This window comes from Aedes albopictus, chromosome 3 (genome assembly GCF_035046485.1).
Source record: "Aedes albopictus strain Foshan chromosome 3, AalbF5, whole genome shotgun sequence".
Lineage (NCBI taxonomy): Eukaryota > Metazoa > Arthropoda > Insecta > Diptera > Culicidae > Aedes > Aedes albopictus.
The window spans coordinates 378,322,692-378,345,301 of record NC_085138.1 but is presented as its reverse complement, the minus strand read 5'-3'; the positions used below and the strand labels follow the sequence as shown (position 1 = coordinate 378,345,301).

General features: G+C 40.7%; 2 protein-coding genes and 1 long non-coding RNA gene across 4 annotated transcripts; 1 reads left to right on the top strand and 2 right to left on the bottom strand.

Annotated features, from left to right (window-relative positions):
• Positions 1-1,301: 1,301 nt before the first annotated feature.
• LOC109399108 (zinc finger protein 761) lies at positions 1,302-19,382 on the top strand. The gene is made up of 6 exons (XM_019671551.3): positions 1,302-1,426; positions 5,808-6,245; positions 6,302-6,967; positions 17,552-17,959; positions 18,028-18,924; positions 18,986-19,382. The coding sequence occupies exons 1-6, from the start codon at positions 1,424-1,426 to the stop codon at positions 19,295-19,297; spliced, it is 2,724 nt and encodes a 907-aa protein (XP_019527096.3). The 5' UTR covers positions 1,302-1,423; the 3' UTR covers positions 19,298-19,382.
• On the bottom strand, positions 4,671-5,764 carry LOC115267822 (uncharacterized). Its single transcript, XR_009998589.1, has 2 exons — positions 5,196-5,764; positions 4,671-5,130 (listed from the first exon to the last, which is right to left on the bottom strand). It is a non-coding gene; the product is annotated as an uncharacterized LOC115267822 (long non-coding RNA).
• On the bottom strand, positions 16,172-17,126 carry LOC109409921 (transmembrane protein 60). 2 transcript variants are annotated; one of them, XM_062855776.1, is made up of 2 exons: positions 16,975-17,126; positions 16,172-16,916 (listed from the first exon to the last, which is right to left on the bottom strand). In XM_062855776.1, exon 2 carries the CDS (start codon positions 16,887-16,889, stop codon positions 16,464-16,466), a length of 426 nt encoding a protein of 141 aa, XP_062711760.1. In that variant the 5' UTR covers positions 16,890-16,916; positions 16,975-17,126; the 3' UTR covers positions 16,172-16,463. The 2 variants fall into 2 exon arrangements, with proteins under 2 accessions (XP_062711760.1, XP_019538994.3); XM_019683449.3 differs by having other exon boundaries at positions 16,172-16,911.
• Positions 19,383-22,610: the final 3,228 nt, after the last annotated feature.

The following is a 22,610-nucleotide window of genomic DNA, read 5'->3' as shown; positions in this document are numbered from 1 at the left end:
AAATTCAAAAATTGTTAATCTTGACTTTGACACTACCACGGATATTGCGGCGCTCATAATAAATCCACATTGGGCGGCGGCGATATGCCCGCGAGGAGATTCCCGCGATACAGACGCAATGTCAAAATCGAACAGATACTTTCACCCACCCATCAGCATCGCAGCAGCCTTCAGGCCGTTCATATAAAAACAAAAGTTAGCACAATGGCAACTCAGGTGGCCAGAAATCGTAATAATATTTATCGCGACATTGATTCACTATACGCATACGCATCACCTCGTCGGCTTTGTGTTTAATAATCGGGATGTTACTCAGTGATGCTGCAGGGGGATGCGGCTTCATCTTTTCCATTACCACATTGCGTCTGTATCGCGTGCATCTCCTCGCGGCTATATCGCCGCAGCCTCATGTGGATTTGATATAAGCGCCGCATGCAGATTTTCTGACCATCAGGTCGCTCATAGTGGTGCGGTCATATTTTTGCAACTTGATGGAAAAGAAGAAGACAAACGCGTTTCGCGGATTTATCTTGCAAGGCACAATACTTTTCGACATTTGCGCGTGGACAAATCACGAGCTAGGTTGCCACTTAGTCATTATGCAAGTGTAAAACTAAGAAAATCAACATTTTTATTCACAGCCTACTAGGATATGAGTAATAGCTTAAATGCCTGCAAATAAAACCAATACATTGTCTTCACAAGTCAAACTGGAATTTTATTTGGCGATGGTGCAAACATTATCACGCATACGGTAGAGTGAGACGTCTGTTTGTCTGTGGAGAATAGCTGGCGATTTCTAGAGAAATTTTAGAGCTATCAGAGGAAATTTATTGATATGAATTTATATTCATATCTTTAAAAAAAATTCGAATGAGCTACTAGTTCTAGTTCTAATTTCCATTATGAAAAGTTCCTGGACTGATCGTGAATCAACCCCGTCACCTTTAGCAAGGTCTTGAATATCAGCGCGTTTACATAGCTGCGGTTCATAAAACACCAAGCTGAGAAGCAGGATGTTCAAAGTTCGGACGTTACGCCAAGAAGGAGAAGATTTGGTTGAGTATCTAAACCTAACATTAATCATGGTGCAGCATGGGATACAACAGTACGTAAAATTGAAAAATTGTTAAATTCAGCACGTAAGTGAAAAATTGTTAAATTCTGGTTTCTGCACACCGGTTAAAAACATTTAAAATATTTATTGAAATATTTCACCAGCGCAGAAAGTAGATTCGGCATTATCACTGTCGGTTCAATCGACCCAAACCCACACCCAAATTTTCTCTCTCCCTCTTTCGCCTCATTCTTGTTGGTTCCACATTTTCTCCGCACTACCAATGCTGACAACGTTCAGCAAAGAAAATTTTGTGAATTCCTTATTTACATCGAACGAAACCGGCTAATTTAGTGTTTATTTGCAATGGTAAGTACCGTAAATCGTATAGACAGTTAAAATCCGTGAAATTTGCAGCAATTTGGTGTGATTTTTGTGAATTTTTGATGCCTTAAAACGCGATTTTTCCTTCCAATGGCGTCGCAGATGTGACGCACGGTCATTCGTATCGTCTTGGTTTGACAGTTGGTCATCTCCTTCATTCCTTCGTTGCGAGAGTGAGGAGAGAAAAGAATGATCGGAGCAAAACAAAATTAAACTACCTTCGGAAAGTGAGAAGATTCCAATTGGAATCTGGACGAGGGTACACTGAAGCCGCGATTTTTCGACATTAATCCTCTATGAGAACAAGTTCACTGAATGTTCGAACGAGCGAATATCAGCCTATTTTGCATTAAAATTAAAACTATTAAATAGTTATTCATTCTAAACAAAAATGATTAGACTTCTCGCGTTACATTTGAAAAGGGCCTATCCCTAAAATGTAAACAAATCGATTTTGATACCTTTCCATAGCATCCCCCAACAGTAACATACTGTGCAAACATCACCCGCCTAGCCGTTAATCTTATCAGAATAAAACCCACCTTCAAAACGGCCGATCATTGCTTTTTTTCCCAATCATTCATAAGCCCGTGCTCCAAATGGGCCAGTAATGGTAAAATCAAGCATAATTTTTCAAATCGACGTATCTAACTTTTTCACTGATCTGAGTAAATTCATTGGTCAATGTTGACGACCATTTCAGGCCGAACATTTCAATAGGTCCTATCTGCATTTGAGAGGCTCTCTTTGTTTACTTTCTCTTTCAATTACTGCAATTTAATGGTATCCTTTTCTACTATTTTTGCAGTACAAATCGAAAGGCGATTGTTTTGACCATCGTTCAATGCAAGGAGGCAATCAAAATACAAATTAATAGCTGAGATACTAACGGAAGAGAGAGAAACCAAAGAGAGCCTCTCTTCTGCAGATAGGACCTTTAGACATGTTTGGCCTGATTTCACTAAAATCGTTTTTTGTAAAAAGTCTTTTCATAAGTTTTTTCGTGCTTAACATCACCAGGGATATTGCACGCACTAGGTAAGGAACAAAACCTACTCATTCCATATCATTTTCACAATGAATTTTGACAAAAATACACATACACCGGGTTGGTTCGGGATACGTCATGCCAGATACGTCGCTTTTGTATGGTGCCAGTTTGGTGTATCTGTTACTTTTGATTTTGGCTAGATACGTCGTTTGGTTTTCTCATATATCAAAACGGTGTATCTATCAGTAAAGTTGTAAACATCAAAATAGTTAGATACGTCGTTTCGAAAAATAAGCTTAGTTAAACAAATTAAGCAATTAATCATCAAACAGTGATGTGGGTTCTTCAATTTGCTTTATGAATCATGCATGCAGCAGTAAACCCGGATTTGTTTACATTCTCGAGTTACGTCGGATTGAAAATTTATGCTTGAAATTTTGTTTTCATTTGTTGGTCCTCTCGTTTAAAGGGCCGACAACCGAAAATTTTCCGAACGGCTCTCGGCCCGAGCGCCGAGAGAGAGAATTCTCTCTCTCAAAAATGGCCAAGCCTTGATACGATGTCAACAACGGACTCACTCGGGGGACCAATCCACGCTAAGAAAATTTTAGAAAGACTCACAATAAGGCGTACACCGGGTGAAACTTTTCAAATTAGCTTAACATGTTTATCTATAATTTTTCATACTTTTTTGGTAACTTTTAATGCAAAATTGATTATTGAAGCATAGATACATCTATTCTTGTGTCACTAAAACGAAAAGCATGTTGAAAAATCCGAAAACTGAAATACGAATAGGAAATGTGATGGAAAATGTTTGCATCGATTATTCTCAATGTTTACATTCTGAGGATAGGCCCTTTTCAAATGTAACGCGAGACTTCTTCCTTAATACCGTCGTGCGGGGCTATGAAATGCGGGGCTACTTTGGACACTTTTGAATATTGATTTTTTGAATTCAAAATATGGTTCAAATCTGTTTGATGTCTTTGACACTATGTATTATGAAGCAATAGTTTTCCCTTCATTTGGTTGAAATTATTTTTCAAACAGATCGTTTATTGCTTGTCAGGACGCGAATAAACATAGAATAAACCAATAAAATATACATAACGTATCAGAACATTTGGTCGGTAAGCATTGTTTCTACAGTTCATAAATTTCAGAGTTGATCATTTCATTCAAAATGTATCAACGTAGCATATACAATTGAATATTTGTGTTGTTATACATTATAAATGACCGTTTCACCTAAATAAAGGATTGATGATTTCTTTTTTCAGGCTATCTAATATAGCTTCCGTCACGCTGCTCATAATACCAAAGGTAGCACAGAACCATCTTAAAACGCATATTTTTTATTGAAATCATGTCTGATATAGTATACTACAGTGTTGATATAAAGAAGTTTTCAAAATAAACCTGGAATTTGAAATGCAGTTTTGTTATAAATAAAAATGTCCAAAGTAGCCCCCATCCGATTCTATATGAGATGTGTCCGCTTGGTGTATGAAAAACTTTTTTGCTTATTGATGGATTTAGTTCAAATTTTGCATACATCACATACTCACGATTATTGTGTGTAAAAATTGTGCACTGCAAAAAATCCAAATGTCATTGCTACGTGAAAACATACGTAGCTTTTTTCCATCGTACTTTTCACATGGACTTATCCACCGATGAACCGAATTCATCGCGGTCCGAGAATTTTGACACTAGAGCGGGGTCTGTTCCAATCAGAATCGTCCAATTCTGATTGGAAACGGCCCCGCTCTAGTGTCAAAATTCTCGGACCGCGATGAATTCGGTTCATCGGTGGATAAGTCCATAGCACTTACGTGAGCCATGGGTGACAAAGATGAACGCATGAACCAATGAACTTCTTTCAATCTACCCATGGACTTATCCACCGATGAACCAAATTCATCGCGGTCCGAGAATTTTGACACTAGAGCGGGGTCTGTTCCAATCAGAATCGTCCAATTCTGATTGGAACGGCCCCGCTCTAGTGTCAAAATTCTCGGACCGCGATGAATTCGGTTCATCGGTGGATAAGTCCATTCCATCAGAAAATAACGTGAGAACTACGTGAGTTTTTTGTCTCATTCAGCAAGTATTTTGATGACGCTTAACTGATGTTCTGATAACCTTTACGGAATATTATATTGAATCCACTCTATTCATTATTCCTTCACTTGAGTTTTTGTTTTTCATCAAAATAAAAACGAAACTAACATTATTGATGCAAACTTCTATATTTTAATTATCATTTTCATCACATGGCTCGAAACTTTTAAACATAAATAAATCGACACTGATTTTTCATTTGGGCCTAACTGACATTTTCGAGTTCTCTTCATCGATCCTCTCTTTGTGTTATAACAGAATGTGTATTGAGTTTTCCAAAGATTTTTTGGTTGAAATGCGAAGAAGACGACTACATGTTGCTATAGAAACAAAAAGAATAATGATTTTGTTTGTTTTGATCAAGTTATAAGCGCAAGAGAGAGTCGACGAAGAGAAATCGATGAAGTCAGTTAGGCCCTTATGAAAAATCATTGTCGAAATGTTTACTGAAGTAAGGCAAACTGGAAACCCAAATTACACGCGTTTTTGGTGGATGATCGTGGTACAAGTTTTGTCACGATAGTTGCAGGAGAGGACGAAAGCCTCTCCTAGTAGTCGCCGTCGGGAAATCCTATTTTAATGGAATATTGAACACTGTTAAACGTGTCTCGATACAAAGTACGATGTATTGTTTACCTTTAGCTACTTTTCATCAAATTATAAAATGTTTTTGTTCCACGTTGTGTTCTAGTCTACCCAAATTGTCTTCTCTAGGTCGACGCCGCACCACGAGATTATAATTCGAAAAGGCCCTGTAAAACAACGAGTTAATAAGTTAAAGTAAATTATACATATATATATAATCCAACCAACCTTCCAAATTATCAAATTAGTTTTGTAAAAATTGAACGCCACCAAATCTTAAAGTTTGTTTACAATAGCGGCCATCTTTAAACTTTGCTGCAGCACAGAATGAATCGTGAAATGAAGCCGAACAGAATGAATTAAAGCATGTACCTAGTTTTCACATAGGTGCGATAGGTCAACCACAGTCATAATTATCGGAACTGCAGTTCAATATTATTTAGCGATCGGTAACTGTTACCTTTGTCAGGTAAACTGAAGAGAAAGTTCATTTCTAGGTATTTACGTGGTTTTTCACGTGGCAATAACGTTTGGATTATTTTGAGTGTGGAAATTCATTCACTGCTCTGGGAGTTATAATGTCATAAAATTGAAAAACCATTAAAAAGTGTAAAAAGAATCTTCACACGACGGTACAACAAATGACGATTTAACACTTTTCAGATGCTCAGCGAAGGAGCGGTCGTCCTGGACGATCTGCACCATCAGATAGAGGAAACAATCCACTATTGCTACGTGTGCAATACGCCCGTTTCCAACAGCACAAACAATCTCTGCCATCTGTTTCCCATAATGAACGAAGACGAGGAAGCCCTCAGCCCTGCCACAATTCTTGCCAATATGCTGCAGTTGGACATCACGCCGGAGCTTTCCCACTCGCAAGCCATCTGTCTGCAGTGCAATCTGCTGTGCAACGAGTACCAACAGCTGCTGGACCGAGTGGATTCCATAAAACTACAAATTACCGTTAGCTATAATAGTACCGTGACCAAGCTAGCGGCTAGTCTAACCGCCAAGGAACTGGTGGAAGCCGAAGCCGAGGCACTTGACGATTCCAGCATGTCGCAAGATTTGGTTCTTCACGACACGGATTCGGAAATGGTAAGTTGCATGACTGGGTTAACTTCTCGAATTCTTGACAACTTTGCCTTTTGCAGATTGCCATTCCCCTAGGTGACCTAACTTCCGTTGTTCCGGTCTCAGCGGGTTTAACCCTAGAATCAGACTCGGATGCACCTTCCGAATCGATCATTCCACAACTGCCGAAGCTTCACCTCATTCCTCGACAAATCGAAAGCACAGAATCGATTACGCCGGCAACGAAAAACAACTCACGTTCAATCATCAAAGTGATGCCTAAACCTTCGACGGATACTTCGTTGGCCACCGTCACTAGCAGTAGCAGCAGCAGTGCCATGAGAAACGAAGTCGACATCAGTGAGGTTCCTTCGACGGCCATCACAATGGAACAGTTCTTCGACGGCGGCGATGGAAATATGGTGGAGATCATAACCGATGCCAATTCGACGGATTACATCTACGAAAACGTAATCGAAACGATCGGAGTGCACGAGGACGATGATCCCGGTGATGATGGTAACGACGGCATTTTGATTCTCAAAGGGAGCAGCAGACCGTCGATATCGGAGTCGACGATGGACGATGAAAGTCAGCAGCACATAGAAAGTGCACAGTCCGAAAAGAGCGCGGAGTTTACGATGTCGGATCAAGCTTTTGGGCAGGAAGCGGATCCCGATAGTGCACAGATTTTGATTGCCGCGGCGAACGAGAGTCTGAATCGGATGAAAGCGAAATTGGAATCGGTGAGTGATGAAATCTGTTTTTCGAATTGGACATTTTTTTTGCAATCTTAGTGAATGTTCGCGGAAAAAATGCAATTATTTGCGAATAACGAAACGGAGCTACTTGTGTGTCATGTTGTTCCGCACATTATTCAAAGCACAATCATACATTTCTTGGGTTTCCAGTTAACCTAAGTGGTTAAGGCCAATCCGGAGATTGCGGGTTCGATTCCCGTTCCGGTCGGGAGAATTGTTTAAACTCCCTGAGCATAGTTTATCATTGTGCTTGCCTCACAATATACGAATTCATGCAATGGCAGGCAAAGAAAGCACTTCAATAATAACTGAGGAAGTGCTCAAAAGAACACTAAGTTGAAGCGAGGCAGGCAAATTAAAAAGTGTTCAGATTAGATGCGGCAAAACCAACAGGGGTAGACGGTATAAGTGTCCGAACCGTTTGTCTCCATTTCCTTTTGCAATCACTTCCGATCCTGACGTTACATAACGTTACAATATTGATTCTTCATCTTCGAGCAGGAGTTTTCTTGTGTTCCACTCCGCCGCATATGAAACATTTTCCTTGAAGCTTGCTCTTCTCCTTGCTTCTCCCAGGTTTCGCTGCAAACGCTGATTCTGATCCATCTGAAACGCCACCCACTATTGAACTGTTCTCTCTCCCGCTGGCTTCTGCTTTTCAGTCAATAATTGTGCCTCCATAGTGTGCAGTTTCAGCTGATCATTTCCAAGGCCCCCGTAGCGGTTGTCACGACATCATACGACGACGCAAGTGAAATGAACTGAGCTGGCTTACGGCATCCAACTCCGAAATAGTAGCTCCAGCTCCTTTCCACTATTGGCGCATCAGTTCATCAAAGCGGCGGTTCATTAACGATGTTCTCAGGGATCTTCGAAAGTAGGTTTGCATTGTAAAACACTTATTCGTAAACGCATTCGCCAGGGAAGCCCACATCTCCTTCGCAATATCCTCGTCGCACAGATACTCTAGATGTGAGGCCAGAAGAGTCTTTGCTTTTTCGTGATTTTCGCCGAAAGCTGCCAGCTGCCTTATTCCGGCCACGTGTATATCCTTCGTGACTATCAACTTCACGCCGTAGGCAGACGTCTACGTTTCTTCTCGGAATCTCCATACGTCATATCCCTCTCCAGCAAATTGAAACTTTATTAGTGAAAGTATGTAGAGATTCTAATATTAGGTCTGAATAACAGGTTCACACTAATCGTTAGGAAAAAATAACAATTTTAGGGTCCATTTCTGCACCTCGGCTTAACCGTTAAGCCAGGCTTAGCCATATAATTTAACCTGGTTAACGCTTAAGCCAGGGTGAAGAAATCGGCCCTTAGTAACTAAGAAGTAGCTAAGGAAGCCTAAATCGATTACCAAGTGTTGATGTAAACGGTTGCGCCGAGTTCTTCATCTTCACCCCCTCTCAATCGTTAAGTTCAAAGGAATGCCGTAGATCTCGGAAACGGAAAGTATCTGCCGCCTTAGTGAACAGACCCGCAAGTTGAACTGAGAGCTCGTCCTACTTCCATGTGGTCACGAATGAAATAATGCTTGACATCAATATGCTTGCTGAGAGGGCTGAAAGTCTCTCAAATAAAGATAAATCAATATGCTTGCTGCGTTTCGTCTCACGATTCTTGGCCATACCGATGCAGCCACGGTTGTCCTCGTGGATAGTGACGGGCTTCACCGTTATCTTCAGGTCTTCGAGGATGCCTGTTAACCAAATTGCTTCGGATGCTGCTGCGCTTAAGGCAACGTATTTGGTTTTGCTTGAAGACGTTGCCACCGTCGTCTGCTTCTTGCTCGACCATGACACGGTTGCTCCGAAAACCTTGAACAAGAAGCCACTACCTAACACAGGGTGGCCAGCGAACCGGGAAAACCGGGAGAACCGGGAAAAAGCCGGGAATTCGGAATCACCGAGAAAAAACCGGGAAATATTCGGGAATTCAGATTGCCACCGGGAAAATTTTGCATTTCCAGGAATAATTCCATACTGCTCTACTTGCTGCTCTATTATTTCTAATTATTAATCACTTTTTTATCATCCATGAAAATAATCTGTAATGCCAAGCTTGTTGCTGGTTTAACAGAAGTTTCAATATTTTGATATATTTTATTGAAAATACGACTTGCGTTATATTTAGATGTTGAGAATTTTAAAATCATAATATCGGTTGCTGAAGTCGATCTGTTAAGTCATTTTAAAAGTTATAACTGTTTTTATTCTTAGTTTTCAGCAAATCAAGAAGAAACAATAATTTATAATTCCTGCGTAATAATGTAAAGAGTTTCAGTAAACTTTAGTAAAGGGCAATCTTCCTCTGAATTAGTCTTGTATCGATGTCAGCAAAATACAATAATGCTACAAAAACTAACAAGGGCACTCACATGTTTCTTTTCACTTGTCTACATCAAATTGAAATTGTGGGAAATGTATTTTAACAACAGCAACAAGGAATTGATGAAAGACAGACTAAATGGAGTAAATAGGACGTTGTCGTTGGCTAAATTTTAACAACAGTTATGTACAACTAAACTGAAACCTAGAATCAGTACTTTTACTTGGCCAAACGTAATTCTAAGCAGTTTTTTTGGCAAGAGTTACTAAAACAAATTATGTTATTATATGGAACATGAGAGACGAACACAAAACAATAAAGCCTATAGGCTTCTGAAAAAAAAAATGTAAAATTGTTAAAAGGAATTAACGATTGCTCAAAGGAATTCAGCAATAAGGCCAGTTTCGTGTTCAAAAGGAATCGCTCAAGAAAGTTTTAGACCAATTCCTGGAATAAAAATTCCACAGTGACAGCCATTTGAATTGTCATTCCTTCGCAACTGCGTACTGCGAAGAAAAACGGTTTCTTGGGCGATTCATGCAAGAATTTCTGTAATATAATTGCTTTCCATCAAAAGTTTGAATATTTTTCAAAGAAGCCTGTGTGCCAAAAATGGCTGAATCTGAACATGTTGTTTATATTAAGTTGATATGAAACATCTTCAAAATTTTAACACAGGTATCAGGCATACTGTATTAATTCTAGTGGAAATGATGTTTTGACGTTCAAACTAAAAATGAGAAGAAATGTGAAAGTACTTTACAGTTGCAAAAATGTACATGTACAGTTTTTACAAAAACCTATGTTTCGTTGGCATTGCAAAAAAATGTCATCAGGAATTAAAATTCTTAAGAGATTATTTCTGAATTTTATCCAAAAGAATCTCTTGAAGTTCACCCAGGAGTTTAATTGAAAATTCAAACATATGTTAGTTCTGAAATTTATCCTGGAACAGCTCCTGAACCGATAGGGATTATTTTATTCAACACAAGTAAATAAACAAGTAAAACCGGGAAAAAATTGAAAATTTCGGGAAAAAACCGGGAGAAAACCGGGAAATCAAAATCTGAAATTCACTGGCCACCCTGCTAACAGATTTTCGGTCCTCGGTATTCGCTGCCCAGTCTGCGTCTGCAGCGGTTCTGCAGCATCTGCACTATGTATTCCGAGCAGAGCCCCTGCGTCCCTTGCAGGTATCGTACGATCCACTTCAACGTCTGCCAGTGAAGATCGACTGGATTCTGCTGGATACGTCCCATGTAAATTAATCTCTCAGTACACGCTTCGCCAAGTGTGTAAATTTTTCCACACGCATATTCTAACAGCCAAGCATCTTGACATTACAGATGTTTGTCAATGTTGAGATCGGTGCTGAACTGATGGTAGATGCGTGCGGAAAAAAAAATGCGCACTTGGCAAGGCGTGTACTGAGACCTTTACCGAGTAGCAAAGGTCATACTACGCAACAGCTCCCTATACAATTCCTTCGTCATTGGTCAGTCACGCTTCAGTTGGAGTCCTTTCTTCATCGTGGTTTTGCAAGAATTGCAGTTTACCATTTCGAAACGCTGCAGGATCTTTGTTACTTGAGCCTCTCGCGAAAGTCGAAACGCGAAGTTCTTCCTGATGGTTGTACACCACCTTCATGCGCATGATGTAGTTCGCCTCGCTGCAGTCGATCATTATGAATACGGCAGAAAGTTTTTTTTTCAGTGGTGAAAGTATCCATAACCTTTTATAAGTGAAGCAGTGAGGCAGAGCTTCCGTTTCTGACTAAACAACAATTTTAGTAATTAAGAAATAGCTAAGGTACCCCTCCAGGAGCTTTTTCTGGGATTCCACAGGATCCCACATACATGAGCGATTTCTTCAAGAAATCCTTTGAGGTTTCTCGACAAATTCCAGCACTCCTCCAGGAGTTTGATGTGGGATTCCCAGAGTGTTCTTGTGATTCTCTGGGCTTTTTCCTGGAGTTTCTTCTGAGCAGCGTTACCAGATCTACGGAAATTTCCGTAGATCTACGGAATTGCGCTTATTTTACGGAACTACGGATCCGTAGAAAAAGACTACAGAAAACCCAGTTTTTATACGGAAACCTACGGAAAGCTACGGGAAATCTACGGATTTACAACCTGAATCTACGGAAAAAATTCTGAAATTCTCACCCCCCCGCTCATCAATTTTCATCTACGGAAGCACATGTGAAAAAATCTGACATCACTGCTTCTGAGAGAGGTGTGTTGTTGTGTTATTCCCGATCGGACGTATGTTTGTAGTGCCCGGAGCAAATTTATGTTTTTTCCGCTGTATTTAGTCATTTTATGACCTGAAAGTTGTCCAGCCGTTATTATTGTGCCTAGGAATCACTGCTGCTACACAATTTAAGTTGACTCGAATACTCGCTTGCAGTAAAATATAAACGAAAATCAGCCATCGATTCACGAAACAGCAATATGGATAAAACTTGTCCGAAGTGCAAAATTGAATGCAAAGCAGAGCAAACCTTTGTTATATGCGAAGCCTTTTGTGTGGGAATGAGTTGTTTCCATGTGAAGTGTGTCGGTCTGTCCGACGATGAGGGGAAGGCTTGCTCTCTCTCTAAGCGAAATATTGTCTGGATGTGTGGGGACTGTAAAGATCTGATCGAGATTTTGAAATTCCGAGCTACTGTCAACAAAGTGCGATCGATTCAACAACCGCTTGAAACCAGAGTCGAACAACTGAAGGCAGAAGTTGAAAAAAATTGGGACTCGCATGGATGAATTGTTAGAAACTACGAAATGCCGAAATAATACCAAGGAGATAATTCCAGTCGAAATTGTTGAAGAACCGAAGAGCTCGTTCAGCAGAAGCATATCACCGTTGTCATCTACCAGGCTGTCCAAAAACCAGGAAACAGGACCTCGTTATATCTCCGATTCGCCGTTGCAGCTACATGTATCAAAAACATCCAATGCAATGACGTCACCGAAGAAGAAGTATTGCAGATGGTTACTGATGCTATCGGAGTGGAGGAAGTGCTCAGTATTGAATGTTTAGTACCGAAATGGAAGGATAGATCTACGCTTGATTTCATCTCATTCAAAGTTAAAATAGACGAAAACTACCGTAGGGTCGCTCTAAATAGATCAAATTGGCCGAAGGAAGTGCGATGTAGAGAGTTTATTGAGTTTGGTAACACAACTTGGACACCGTTGCGGCTATAAGAGGAAAAACATCCGGAATTTACCTTTCATTGAATTTGTTTGTTCGTTTGAGTTGATCTATATATATTGCAAGTTGATTTTGATTAAATGTAATGTGTTATTATTTGTTGCATTATTATATGCCTAGCAGGCTTATTACTCTATGATGATTAAATATGCAGATGTAAATTACTTTTAAGTCACATCATTGGGGCAATAAATGCCTGTTGATGTTTATCTACATATATAGATTCCTAAATAGATTCCGTCTTTGATTCCTTGAAGAGTTTTTGCCAGGATTCTGCCAAGAGGTACTCCTGAGATTCTTCCAGAGATTTTTCTGGAATTTCTCCTCCAGGAATTCCATCCTAAATTCTCCTAATAGTTTCTTTTGGACTGTCTCTCTTTTTACTTCCAGAAGATATTCCTGAGAATTCAAGTAATTTTACCAGGGTTTTCTTTCGTGATTCCTCCATGCGTTCTCTCGGGGATTTTTTTTTTCGGCGATTCCTCCAGAAACTCCTTCCAAAATTCCGTCAGGGACGTGGTCTGGCATCCCTTCCAGGAATTCTATGCGAGATCCCTCCCGGAGTTCCTTCTGTGATGTCTTCAGGAATTCTTTCTGAGATCCTTCCAGGAATCCTACAAGAACTTGTTTCAGTATAGCTCCAAAAATTTTTTCGGGAATCTTTCGAGAACTACATAAACTCCTTCCGGGATTTCTACGGTAATTCCACCGGGAACTTCTTCCGGCATTCCTCCAAGCACCTCTTCCGGGATTCCACCAGGAGCAACTTCCAATATTATTTCTTTCGGGAGCTCCATCAGAGATTTCTCCGGGATTTTTTCTGAGTTTCTGCCTGGAATTGTTTGTAGAATTTCTTCAGAAACTCCTTCTTGAATTTCTTCGGGAACTTATTCCGGGATTTCTCGTGGAACTCATTCTGGGAAATTCTTCTAGAATTCTATCAGAAACAGCTCATAGGATTTTTTCAGGAACTCTTTTCTGGATTCATCTACAAACTCCATGAGATATCCCTTTAAGTCCTACAAGGAATGTCAGAAGAAAATCCTGGAAGGACCCCAGTGGTAACTTCAGAAGAAACCCAAAAAAAAAAATCTCAGATATAGCTTCTTGAGGAATCACAGAAGGATATCCTCAAGGTATCCTAAAAAAATATGCAGAAACCACGGAAGGAATTCCTGGAAGAATCTCAGGAAAAATTGCTTGGATAATCTTAGAAGGAGGAATCCTAGAGGGATTTTGGAAGGTCATTAAAAAAAAAATCATAAACTCCTGAAATTCTTTCGCCAGCACCTCCAGCAACCGCAACAATCTCAGAAAATATTTCTCAAACAAACCAGGAACGAATCTGGAAGAATCCCGGGAATACTTCCTGGAGTAGTTCTGGCAAGAACTCTTGAAGGGATCCCAGAAGAAACCTATTTAGGAATCACAGAAGAAATTCATGGAAGAACCCCAGAGAAAACTTATGAAGGAATCCTAAATAAATCCCCGGAAAAATCTCATCAAGAACTCCCTGGGAATCCTACAAGAGCCTCCTGGAGCATCCTGGAACAACTTTGTAATGAAAGATTCCTGAGACTTCTGTGGGATCCCAAAAGAAACTCCTTGAGAGGTGCCACCGTGCCTTCAAAAAGTCATTTATCAGCACATGTACACTAGACCTGTTCACTTTTTTTGACCTACCCGTGTCACATCAAATTATCAATCCACATGCAAAAACAAGTCTTCAGTCCAAAAATGAGCCAAATTGGTAAAGGTTTAGAGGTGTATCAAATCGATTTTGTGTTTTTTCGAGCATTTTCACGAAAATGTACTCCAATATCCAAAAAATTGCACCGAAAAGTTACCAAAAACACCGTTAAAATATAGTTTGAACAATACTCTATAACTTTGCCGAAGACACTACGGTGTTTAAATTGCTTATTTCGAAGTTATTCAACAATTTTCGTTAAAAAATCGCGAAAAAATACAATATTTTTACGGTTTTTCATGTAAAAGTCATGTAAATTTACATTGTTTTAAGTGACTAAATTAATTAGCTATTGTTCCTATGTGTTACGAACATTTCGTCCATACATCATTTTAGTGTAGGAATTCGTTTTCATTGACTAATTATCAAAAGTATGTCACGTTGATACTAAAAATCGCATAGAGTTGCCAGCACAAAATTAAACAAAGTTACCCATGATTAAAACGTCATTATATTTCTTTGTCGCATCTGCATCAGTTTCAATTTGGTGTAGATGGTTGAGCATGAGACTGCCGATTCGAAAATTCAAGGTTCGAGCCCTGGAATAGGATTTTTTTTTGCGTCTCGATCCAGCTATAAGTTAATGAGACTACACTCTGCATCTCATTGCAATTTGGCATCATAGCCTTGTATCGAAACCGTAGAGTGCATAGTAAGAATGAAGTTTCCCTTTATCGTGTAGTTGTGTTGCTTGTGGCTAGATAGATGGAAGTAATCTCCACAGTTGTATCAAAAATTTTGCATCCAGAAGCAGTTCCATCATCGTATTGAATTGTTTTTGCTAAATTAATCGGTATCAAACAGATGTCCAATATTTCGTCCAGCTGATCTCGTCGACACGATTTCTTGTCAACAAGTAAACTAAATATCTAGCTAGTCCTGGAATGGGCTTAATTGGCAGGTCCCGATCATCATTATTTGGGAGATTGCGTGTAAGTCATGGGCCATGGCTCATGGCAGATTCATCATCCTAACTGCTACAAAGAAAGAAAAAAAGTTTATTATGTATTTGAGCTTGAACCTGGGACCTTCTGATCCGCAGGCTAGAGCCTTATCATCTGCGCCATTTCTGATACTTGAATCAAAAGACATTAGAATACGATGGCATGACGTCTTAATCATGGGTAACTTTGTTTTAATTCGTGCTGGGAACTCTACGCGATTTTTAGTATCAACGTGACATACTTTTGATAATTAGTCATTGAAAACGAATTCTTACACAAAAACAATGTATGGACGAAATGTTCGTTACACAAAGGAGAAATAGCTAATTAATTTAGTCACTTAAAATATTGTAAAATTACATGACTTTTATATGTAAAATCGAAAAAATATCGTGTTTTTTCGTGATTTCTCAACTAAAATTATTGAATAACTTCGAAATAAGCAATTTAAACACCGTAGTGTCTTCGGCAAAGTTGTAGAGTATTGTACTAACTATATCCTAACGGTATTTTCTGCACCCTTGCGGAGCAATTTTCTGGATTTATGAGTAAATTTCTGTGAAAACGTTTAAAAAAACACAAAATCGATTTGATACACCTTTAAACCTTTATCAATTTGGCTCAATTTTGGACTGAAGACTTGTTTTTGCATGTGGATTGATAATTTGATGTGTCACGGAGAATCGGAGAAAAAAAGTTTCAAAGTGAACAGGTCTAATGTACACGTATTAACCGAACACATGCGGACTCCTTGACCCGATAAAAAGTGTAAACTAACCGGTTATCGTTTTCAATAAAAATTACAATTACAATTACTAATACTATACTAAACATGCCCGCTATTATGTCTTGATATTTTCATTCTAAACATAACTGCAACGAATGAGAGCATTCTTTTTTAAAGTCCAGATATATTGGCTTTCTTTCGAATCAAATTTGTGTTTAGAATCAGTTATAATCCATATAATTCTACCTACTGTTATATCTTACAATACTATGAGAATTTCATGAGCCTAAACAGTCCTATAATTCGTTCAGTAGTTGCTGTTACCGATTCATCCCCAACCAGCAACATAATTTCTCATCGTCGTTACCCAAGTTCAAACGTAGGTAAATGGAAAAAGCTACTCACGCGCAATCAGCAGTCGATTAGCTAGAATCCCCAGAGGGTGCCTTCCGGAGCTTCCTCAGCACCCCTCCTGGGCGAGGGCGAAACTCGAAGCTTCACCCGGACGTATCCCTAGGACGAGGCGGCCGTCGTCTGGCGGCTGCTCTTGTTCGAGCCCAGCGAGCGTGGCTTCGGCTGCAGATTGGTCCCAATGTAGACCACCAGCATGGCCAGCAGCAACCAGATGGGAATCATCATCGCGTACAGCGGAATGTTGTTATACTCCAGCTTCAGGCAGATGGCAATCTGCGAGAGGATTTTCAGCAGAATTCCGGCCACGTAGTACTCGTAGTGCCGGAACGAGATCAACCGGTTCGCATGCTGGCGCTGGATGATTTCAATGACCACCCAGGTGATCAGGATGGTGTCGTACAGCCAGAGCGGGATGAAAACGATGAACCAGTTCCAGTTGATTCGGCTTTCCAGTCGGAGGCAAAGTAGAATCAGAAAAACCAGGATGATGAACCAGGTGAAGAGCGCTCGCTGCACGAAACCCATCGTTTTGGGGTTTCGGGTGTTTCTGGACTAGAGGACGGGAAAATGTGAATATTCTTTATGTTGTTGATTTTGCCCTCATACTTACCACTACCTGGGAACTTTTATATGGATTTCACCACAGATTATCACGGATTTTATCGATTTATTTGCATTTCTTTGCAGGAAATTCACGAAACACCGCAAATTGTTGATGTTTACGTTTGCGTCGAAATCAAAATCTAACGGGAACTGTCAGCCGAGTCCAATAGGAATCGGCTGGAATCGGTAGCGAAGTTGGCAACGCTTCTTTTGAAAGATTTCCGATTGTCGGCACAACTGAAACTGATGAAATGTTTCAAAACTGGCGCGTGATGCGAGCTGGTGCCAAAGATGTGGCGCAAAATCTGGCGCTGAAATATGAAATCACGTGGGTGGGCATGAGGTCCTGATTTTTTTTAATCCATTTTAAAACAAGTCTCTAGATTTGTTCTAGAGTCTATGCGGCCAGAGAATTGCGTTTAAAAATGTTAAAACCAATTTCCTTGGCCATTTCGTAATTTGTAATACTCCTACCGCCTTTCTGTTTTACATTAACTACTAATCATACAAAACATGTTAAAATTTCAAATTACATCCAATAAACCCATATTTAGAATCTAACAACGTTTCTATCTCCCCAACAGCTCTTCATCAAAACCAACAACAATTACTACTGCGCCTTGTGCAGTGCCAACGGGGGCCCCTCTACAGCCCACAACGTGAAAACCGTTGCCATTCATCTGAAGAACGAACACAACGAAAAGATCCTCATTTGCGAGCACTGCGATGCCGTGTTTCGCCGGCGAACCGAGTACAACCACCATCTGGATCAACACGTGGCCCAAGAGTTGACCGATTTCCGGTGCGATGTGTGCCAAACGAAGTTCAACAACATCCGGGCCCTGCGTATGCACCGGAAGAATCACGTGGCCACGCCCAAGGTGTGGTCATGCGAGGTGTGCGAAAAGAAGTACAGCTCGAAGAATCTGCTGGACGAACACATGAACATGCACTCGGGGAAACGGCCGTTCAAGTGTTCGCTGTGTCCCAAGGTAGGTTATTTGCATGGAAGTCTTCAGGTTGGCATACGAATTACTTATACATTCATTCACACTTCTAGGACTTCGCCTCCAAGTACACCCTGACAGCCCACATGAAAATTCACCAGGACCGGGAACGCCTGTACAGCTGTAAAGAGTGTGGCAAGGGTTTCTACAGCCAGAACAATCTCATCCAGCACGAGAAAATTCATTCCGGCGTTAGGGATTACCGTTGTCCGGACTGTGGGAAAACCTTCATGTCTCAGCATAACCTGGACATCCACAAGATCGTTCATTTGAATTACAAGCCGTTTGTCTGTCGAACGTGTGGTAAGGGTTTCGCCCGCAAAGCGGAAATCAAGGATCACGAACGGACCCACACTGGAGAGCGGCCGTTCGTGTGCGACATCTGCGATGCCAGCTTTTCTCAGCGATCGAATTTGCAGTCGCACAAGCGGGCTACCCACTTCAACGACAAACGGTACAAATGCGAGACTTGCAGTCGATGTTTCAAACGGCGCCGACTGCTGGACTATCACATAAAGGCCAGCCACACCGGCGAGCGTCCGTACAAGTGCGACATCTGTGCAGCAACCTTCGTCTATCCGGAACACTTCAAGAAGCACCAGAAGATCCACACCGGATCGAAACCGTTCGCTTGCGAGGTATGCAGCAAGACGTTTAACAGCCGGGACAACCGGAATGCCCATCGGTTCGTGCACAGCGATAAAAAACCGTACGAATGCGTAACCTGCGGTGCCGGGTTCATGCGTAAACCGCAACTGTACTCGCACATGCAGCAGCGTGGCCATCTGAACGACACCATCGTGGTCAATCAGCCGCGGATAACCAGCGAAGATTTGCTGGAGTTTGACACAACCACCGACTCGATCGGGGACCCGGTGGAGTTCGAGTCCAAGGACGGTATCATACTGGAGGAGGATATCGAAGGGGCGCACATTCTGATGCGGGATGAGGTAAGCAGTTGTTTCAATCCGTGCAGACTAGTCGACTAATTCTCATTTTTTTTCCTTCCAGTACTACATCGAGGAAGAGGACATCGAAGAAGAGGAAGAAGAACAAGACGAACACAGCCAGATGGATGGTGCGGTGCCCGGTACTTCCAGAGATGGGATGGTCGCAAACACGCTTCAACTGGGCGATGCCGGGGAGCTTTCCGAGTCGACTGCGTTACTGGCATCCAGTGCAGGGTTCATTGAAGAGTCGGACATCATCAGTCACGATGGGGACGACGACGACGACGATGAGGGACTTCAGATGATGAAGCTGAAAATAGCGAATCCAAATGCGGCCGATGGAATAACGTGGGTTAATTTTGTGTCGGAGTAATGAGCTTGAGGATGGATTGGATTTGATCCAGAGATATCTCTAAGCAAAATGTGTGTTCTTAGAAAAATAAATTGTACATAAATAATACGAAACTTTTATGATTAATTGATGCTAATTATTGTCCGAATTTGGCTGAAAGTTACTATATTTTTGGGGATTTTTATGACCCGTTGGGCTTCAAAAGGGTGAATCGTTAAGGAGCGTCCAACAATGCGCTGTTCCTCACAAGATCCTACCTTATGCTTCCACGGATCACTCGATTGTAAAGAACGCCAGCAAAGCCATTGTAAAGAACGCACCCAAATCTTCTAATTATGTATTTATGTAACACACGGTTACAGTATAACTTCCGGTGGAGGAGCATTTCATATTCAGTCGCTCCCCATCGGCACCCTACACACTACTCAAACCGTTTGACCAACATTGCCACCGCCCCCTGGTTGGTCGAACCAGCGAATGTTTCTGCAACCGTATGACGAACTGCCAAATCATGTTGCACCAACATGTCACTTTAGTTGCACCAACATCTTCTCCCATTTGAAATCGCACTATGTTTGTGCAACACCACTACACACGATACGATCGGTTCGTCAAACATTGGCTCCGCCCACCTTTGGTTCGAGTAAAATCAAACTGGTTTGATTTTTGCAGACCAAACCGTCAACCGTCAAATCGGTTTGACGAACTACCAAATCGGTTCGTCAAACAGCATCACACACGGTCAAACTTAGCACCAACTTCAACACCAACCTGAGGGCGGAGTCAATGTTGGTCAAACCGTTTGACTGGTGTGTAGGGTGCCTAGGCATACGTACGCATGAGTTTAGTGCGATTCGTAATTTATTCATGGCAACAGCCGAAGCATAAGTGAGTATAAAATCACATGCTAAAAAAAGAATTAGGCTTTTGAACAATTTTAGTTTAATTTCTTTACCAATAAACATTTTAGAGGCATAAAGTGTGCGTAAACAAGAATATATTTTTCCACATTGTGATGATATATATTTATCCCAGCTAAAATCTGACTGCAATATAATTCCAAGGCTGACTACACTATCAAAAAAACCTACAGCAACTTCGTTCATTTCAAGATCAGGTTTAAGCGATGCATTACTGTTACTAATTCTAATAAATGAAGCTTGAGTTTTTGATGAATTAAACTTCAGTTTATGATGCTTTGACCAAATGAAAATCCTACGTAAATCATCATTTATTTTTTTCGCTATGTCCTTGGCGTTGGTATCATCGCAGTCGTAGTAAAGCTGCACATCATCAGCAAAAAGGTGGATTTTACAATTCTTTAGAACGCATGGAAGATCATTTATGTACAATGAGAAAAGTACTGGACCAAGAATCGATCCTTGAGGGACACCAGATGTGATAGGCAAGAAATTAGAAAAACTTCCATCATTAAACACTTTTTGGTACCTGCCAGTAAGGTAGGATCGTATAAGATTAGCAGCGTGATGAGAAAACCCAAAAGTAGTAGTAAATTTACGGCATAGAATTGCATGGGAAACCGTATCGAATGCTTTTGAGAAATCTAAAAGGATTATCACAACTGGACTATCGCACTAGTTTTCACGAGTGCGAAAACGCTAATAAAAGCACCGACGAACCGACGTGACAGTGGCGATTCAAAACTGTCCCCCCTAATTTAACGGTCGACCAGCGAAGCGAGCGATCGCTTCTGTCAAATCAGCGCAGACGCGAACCGATTCCTATAGGGCACTGCATGGAATCCTCTCCATCTCTTTCACTCTTACTGAAATCTTGTAAACAACAAGGCCAAGAAACGTCAAAATCCCATACAAATTCAAAACAGTGCGGTGCCCTATATGAACACATGGGGGTTCGGTGTCGATCTATCAAATCATCGCGAGCCGTTATAGAGGTGGCGATAGTGTTCGGCTATTTTTCATCATGGCGTCGCGGACAACAAATTTGAATTTATTTGTTCTAGCTGTCACGTCGGTTCGTCGGTGATAAAAGTGCGCGATTGCATCAAATCAACTCGGTGTCTTCAGAGCGCTTGTTCTCCATAGATTGAAGAAATAGTGCGCCGAAGACATCAACCTGATTTGATGCAATCGCGCACTTTTATTTACGCTTTCGCACTTATAATGTCGCAGTTCTCAGTCCAGTAGTGAACTAAATGCGGTATATCATCTACAACTAAGCATTGCAGTCTTGGTGCTGTGTTTCTCCCGATAACCAGACAGAAATTCACATAACAAATTGTTTACAGCAACATGTTCGCAAATATCAGATTTAATGATTTTTTCAAATACTTTTGAAAGCGCGGGAAGAATACTGATTGGACGTAAGTTATCTAAAGAATTTGCCATAGATTTTTTCTTTATAGGTATGATTTTTGACTTCTTCCATTCATTGGGAAACACGCTTGTTGTAACTATGGCGTTAAATATATGTGTGATTGGCTTAACAACTAATGGACAAAGTGCTTTTAAAAACATTCGCATTCGCATTCGATTTGGTTAAATGCATTGCCTGTAAAACATCGAGCTCTACTATTTGATTAAAATAAAATTGATTTTGATGTAGCTCATCTGTCGGATTGCAATCATTATCAGTATCGGTGAAATTTTTGGCAAATGTTTCATTGATTTCATCCGCATCAAAATTATTAGGCAGTTTAAAATTGGGTCGAGCTATTCCAAGTGATTTTATGTTTTCCACAACGCTTTGGAAGGCAGTTTGGGATCAAGGATTTTTTTCAAATAATTTTGTTTTGCTTTACGAACGAGCATACTTACCCTATTGCGAAGTTGTTTGAATGTTTCGTAAACATGAACATTTTTGTTTCGCTTCCATTCTTTGTACGTCATATTGTCGGGCCGCCACCAAATCGGACTTCGCACAATCAAGTCGCGACGCGACGTAACTCGCGACGTTTGTTAATCATGTCAAAAGTAGTGCGCATCCTTCCCGTTGTTGTCAGCAACACAGCGCACTAGATGCGAAATAGTTGCGACACTTGTAGACTAAGAAAATGGCAATTTTTGATTGAATGTCGGTCTTGATTTCAACCGGATAGACAATATCTCGATCAATCATGGCTCTGCATATTTCAGAGTTGAACCAAGGATTTGCCTTCATTCTGTTGGATTTAGATTTAAGACAACATACTTTTCATGCAAATTCATCATTAATGAATTGAAGAAATCCAACAAAAACTTGGAGTCCATGCTTCTATAAAAAACAGCCCAATCAACTGAATTAAATTCATCTATGAGTCTGTTACAATCCATAGCATTATAATCAAATCAATAAATTTCAGAACGAGTAGGCG

Bases quoted from the DNA above. Each gene is read 5' to 3' on its own strand.
- LOC109409921 (XM_062855776.1), bottom strand. From the start codon at position 16,889: ATGGGTTTCGTGCAGCGAGCGCTCTTCACCTGGTTCATCATCCTGGTT.
- LOC109399108 (XM_019671551.3), top strand. The intron at 6,246-6,301 runs GTAAGTTGCATG...TGCCTTTTGCAG, and splicing joins ACGACACGGATTCGGAAATG to ATTGCCATTCCCCTAGGTGA. The intron at 17,960-18,027 runs GTAGGTTATTTG...TCACACTTCTAG, and splicing joins AGTGTTCGCTGTGTCCCAAG to GACTTCGCCTCCAAGTACAC.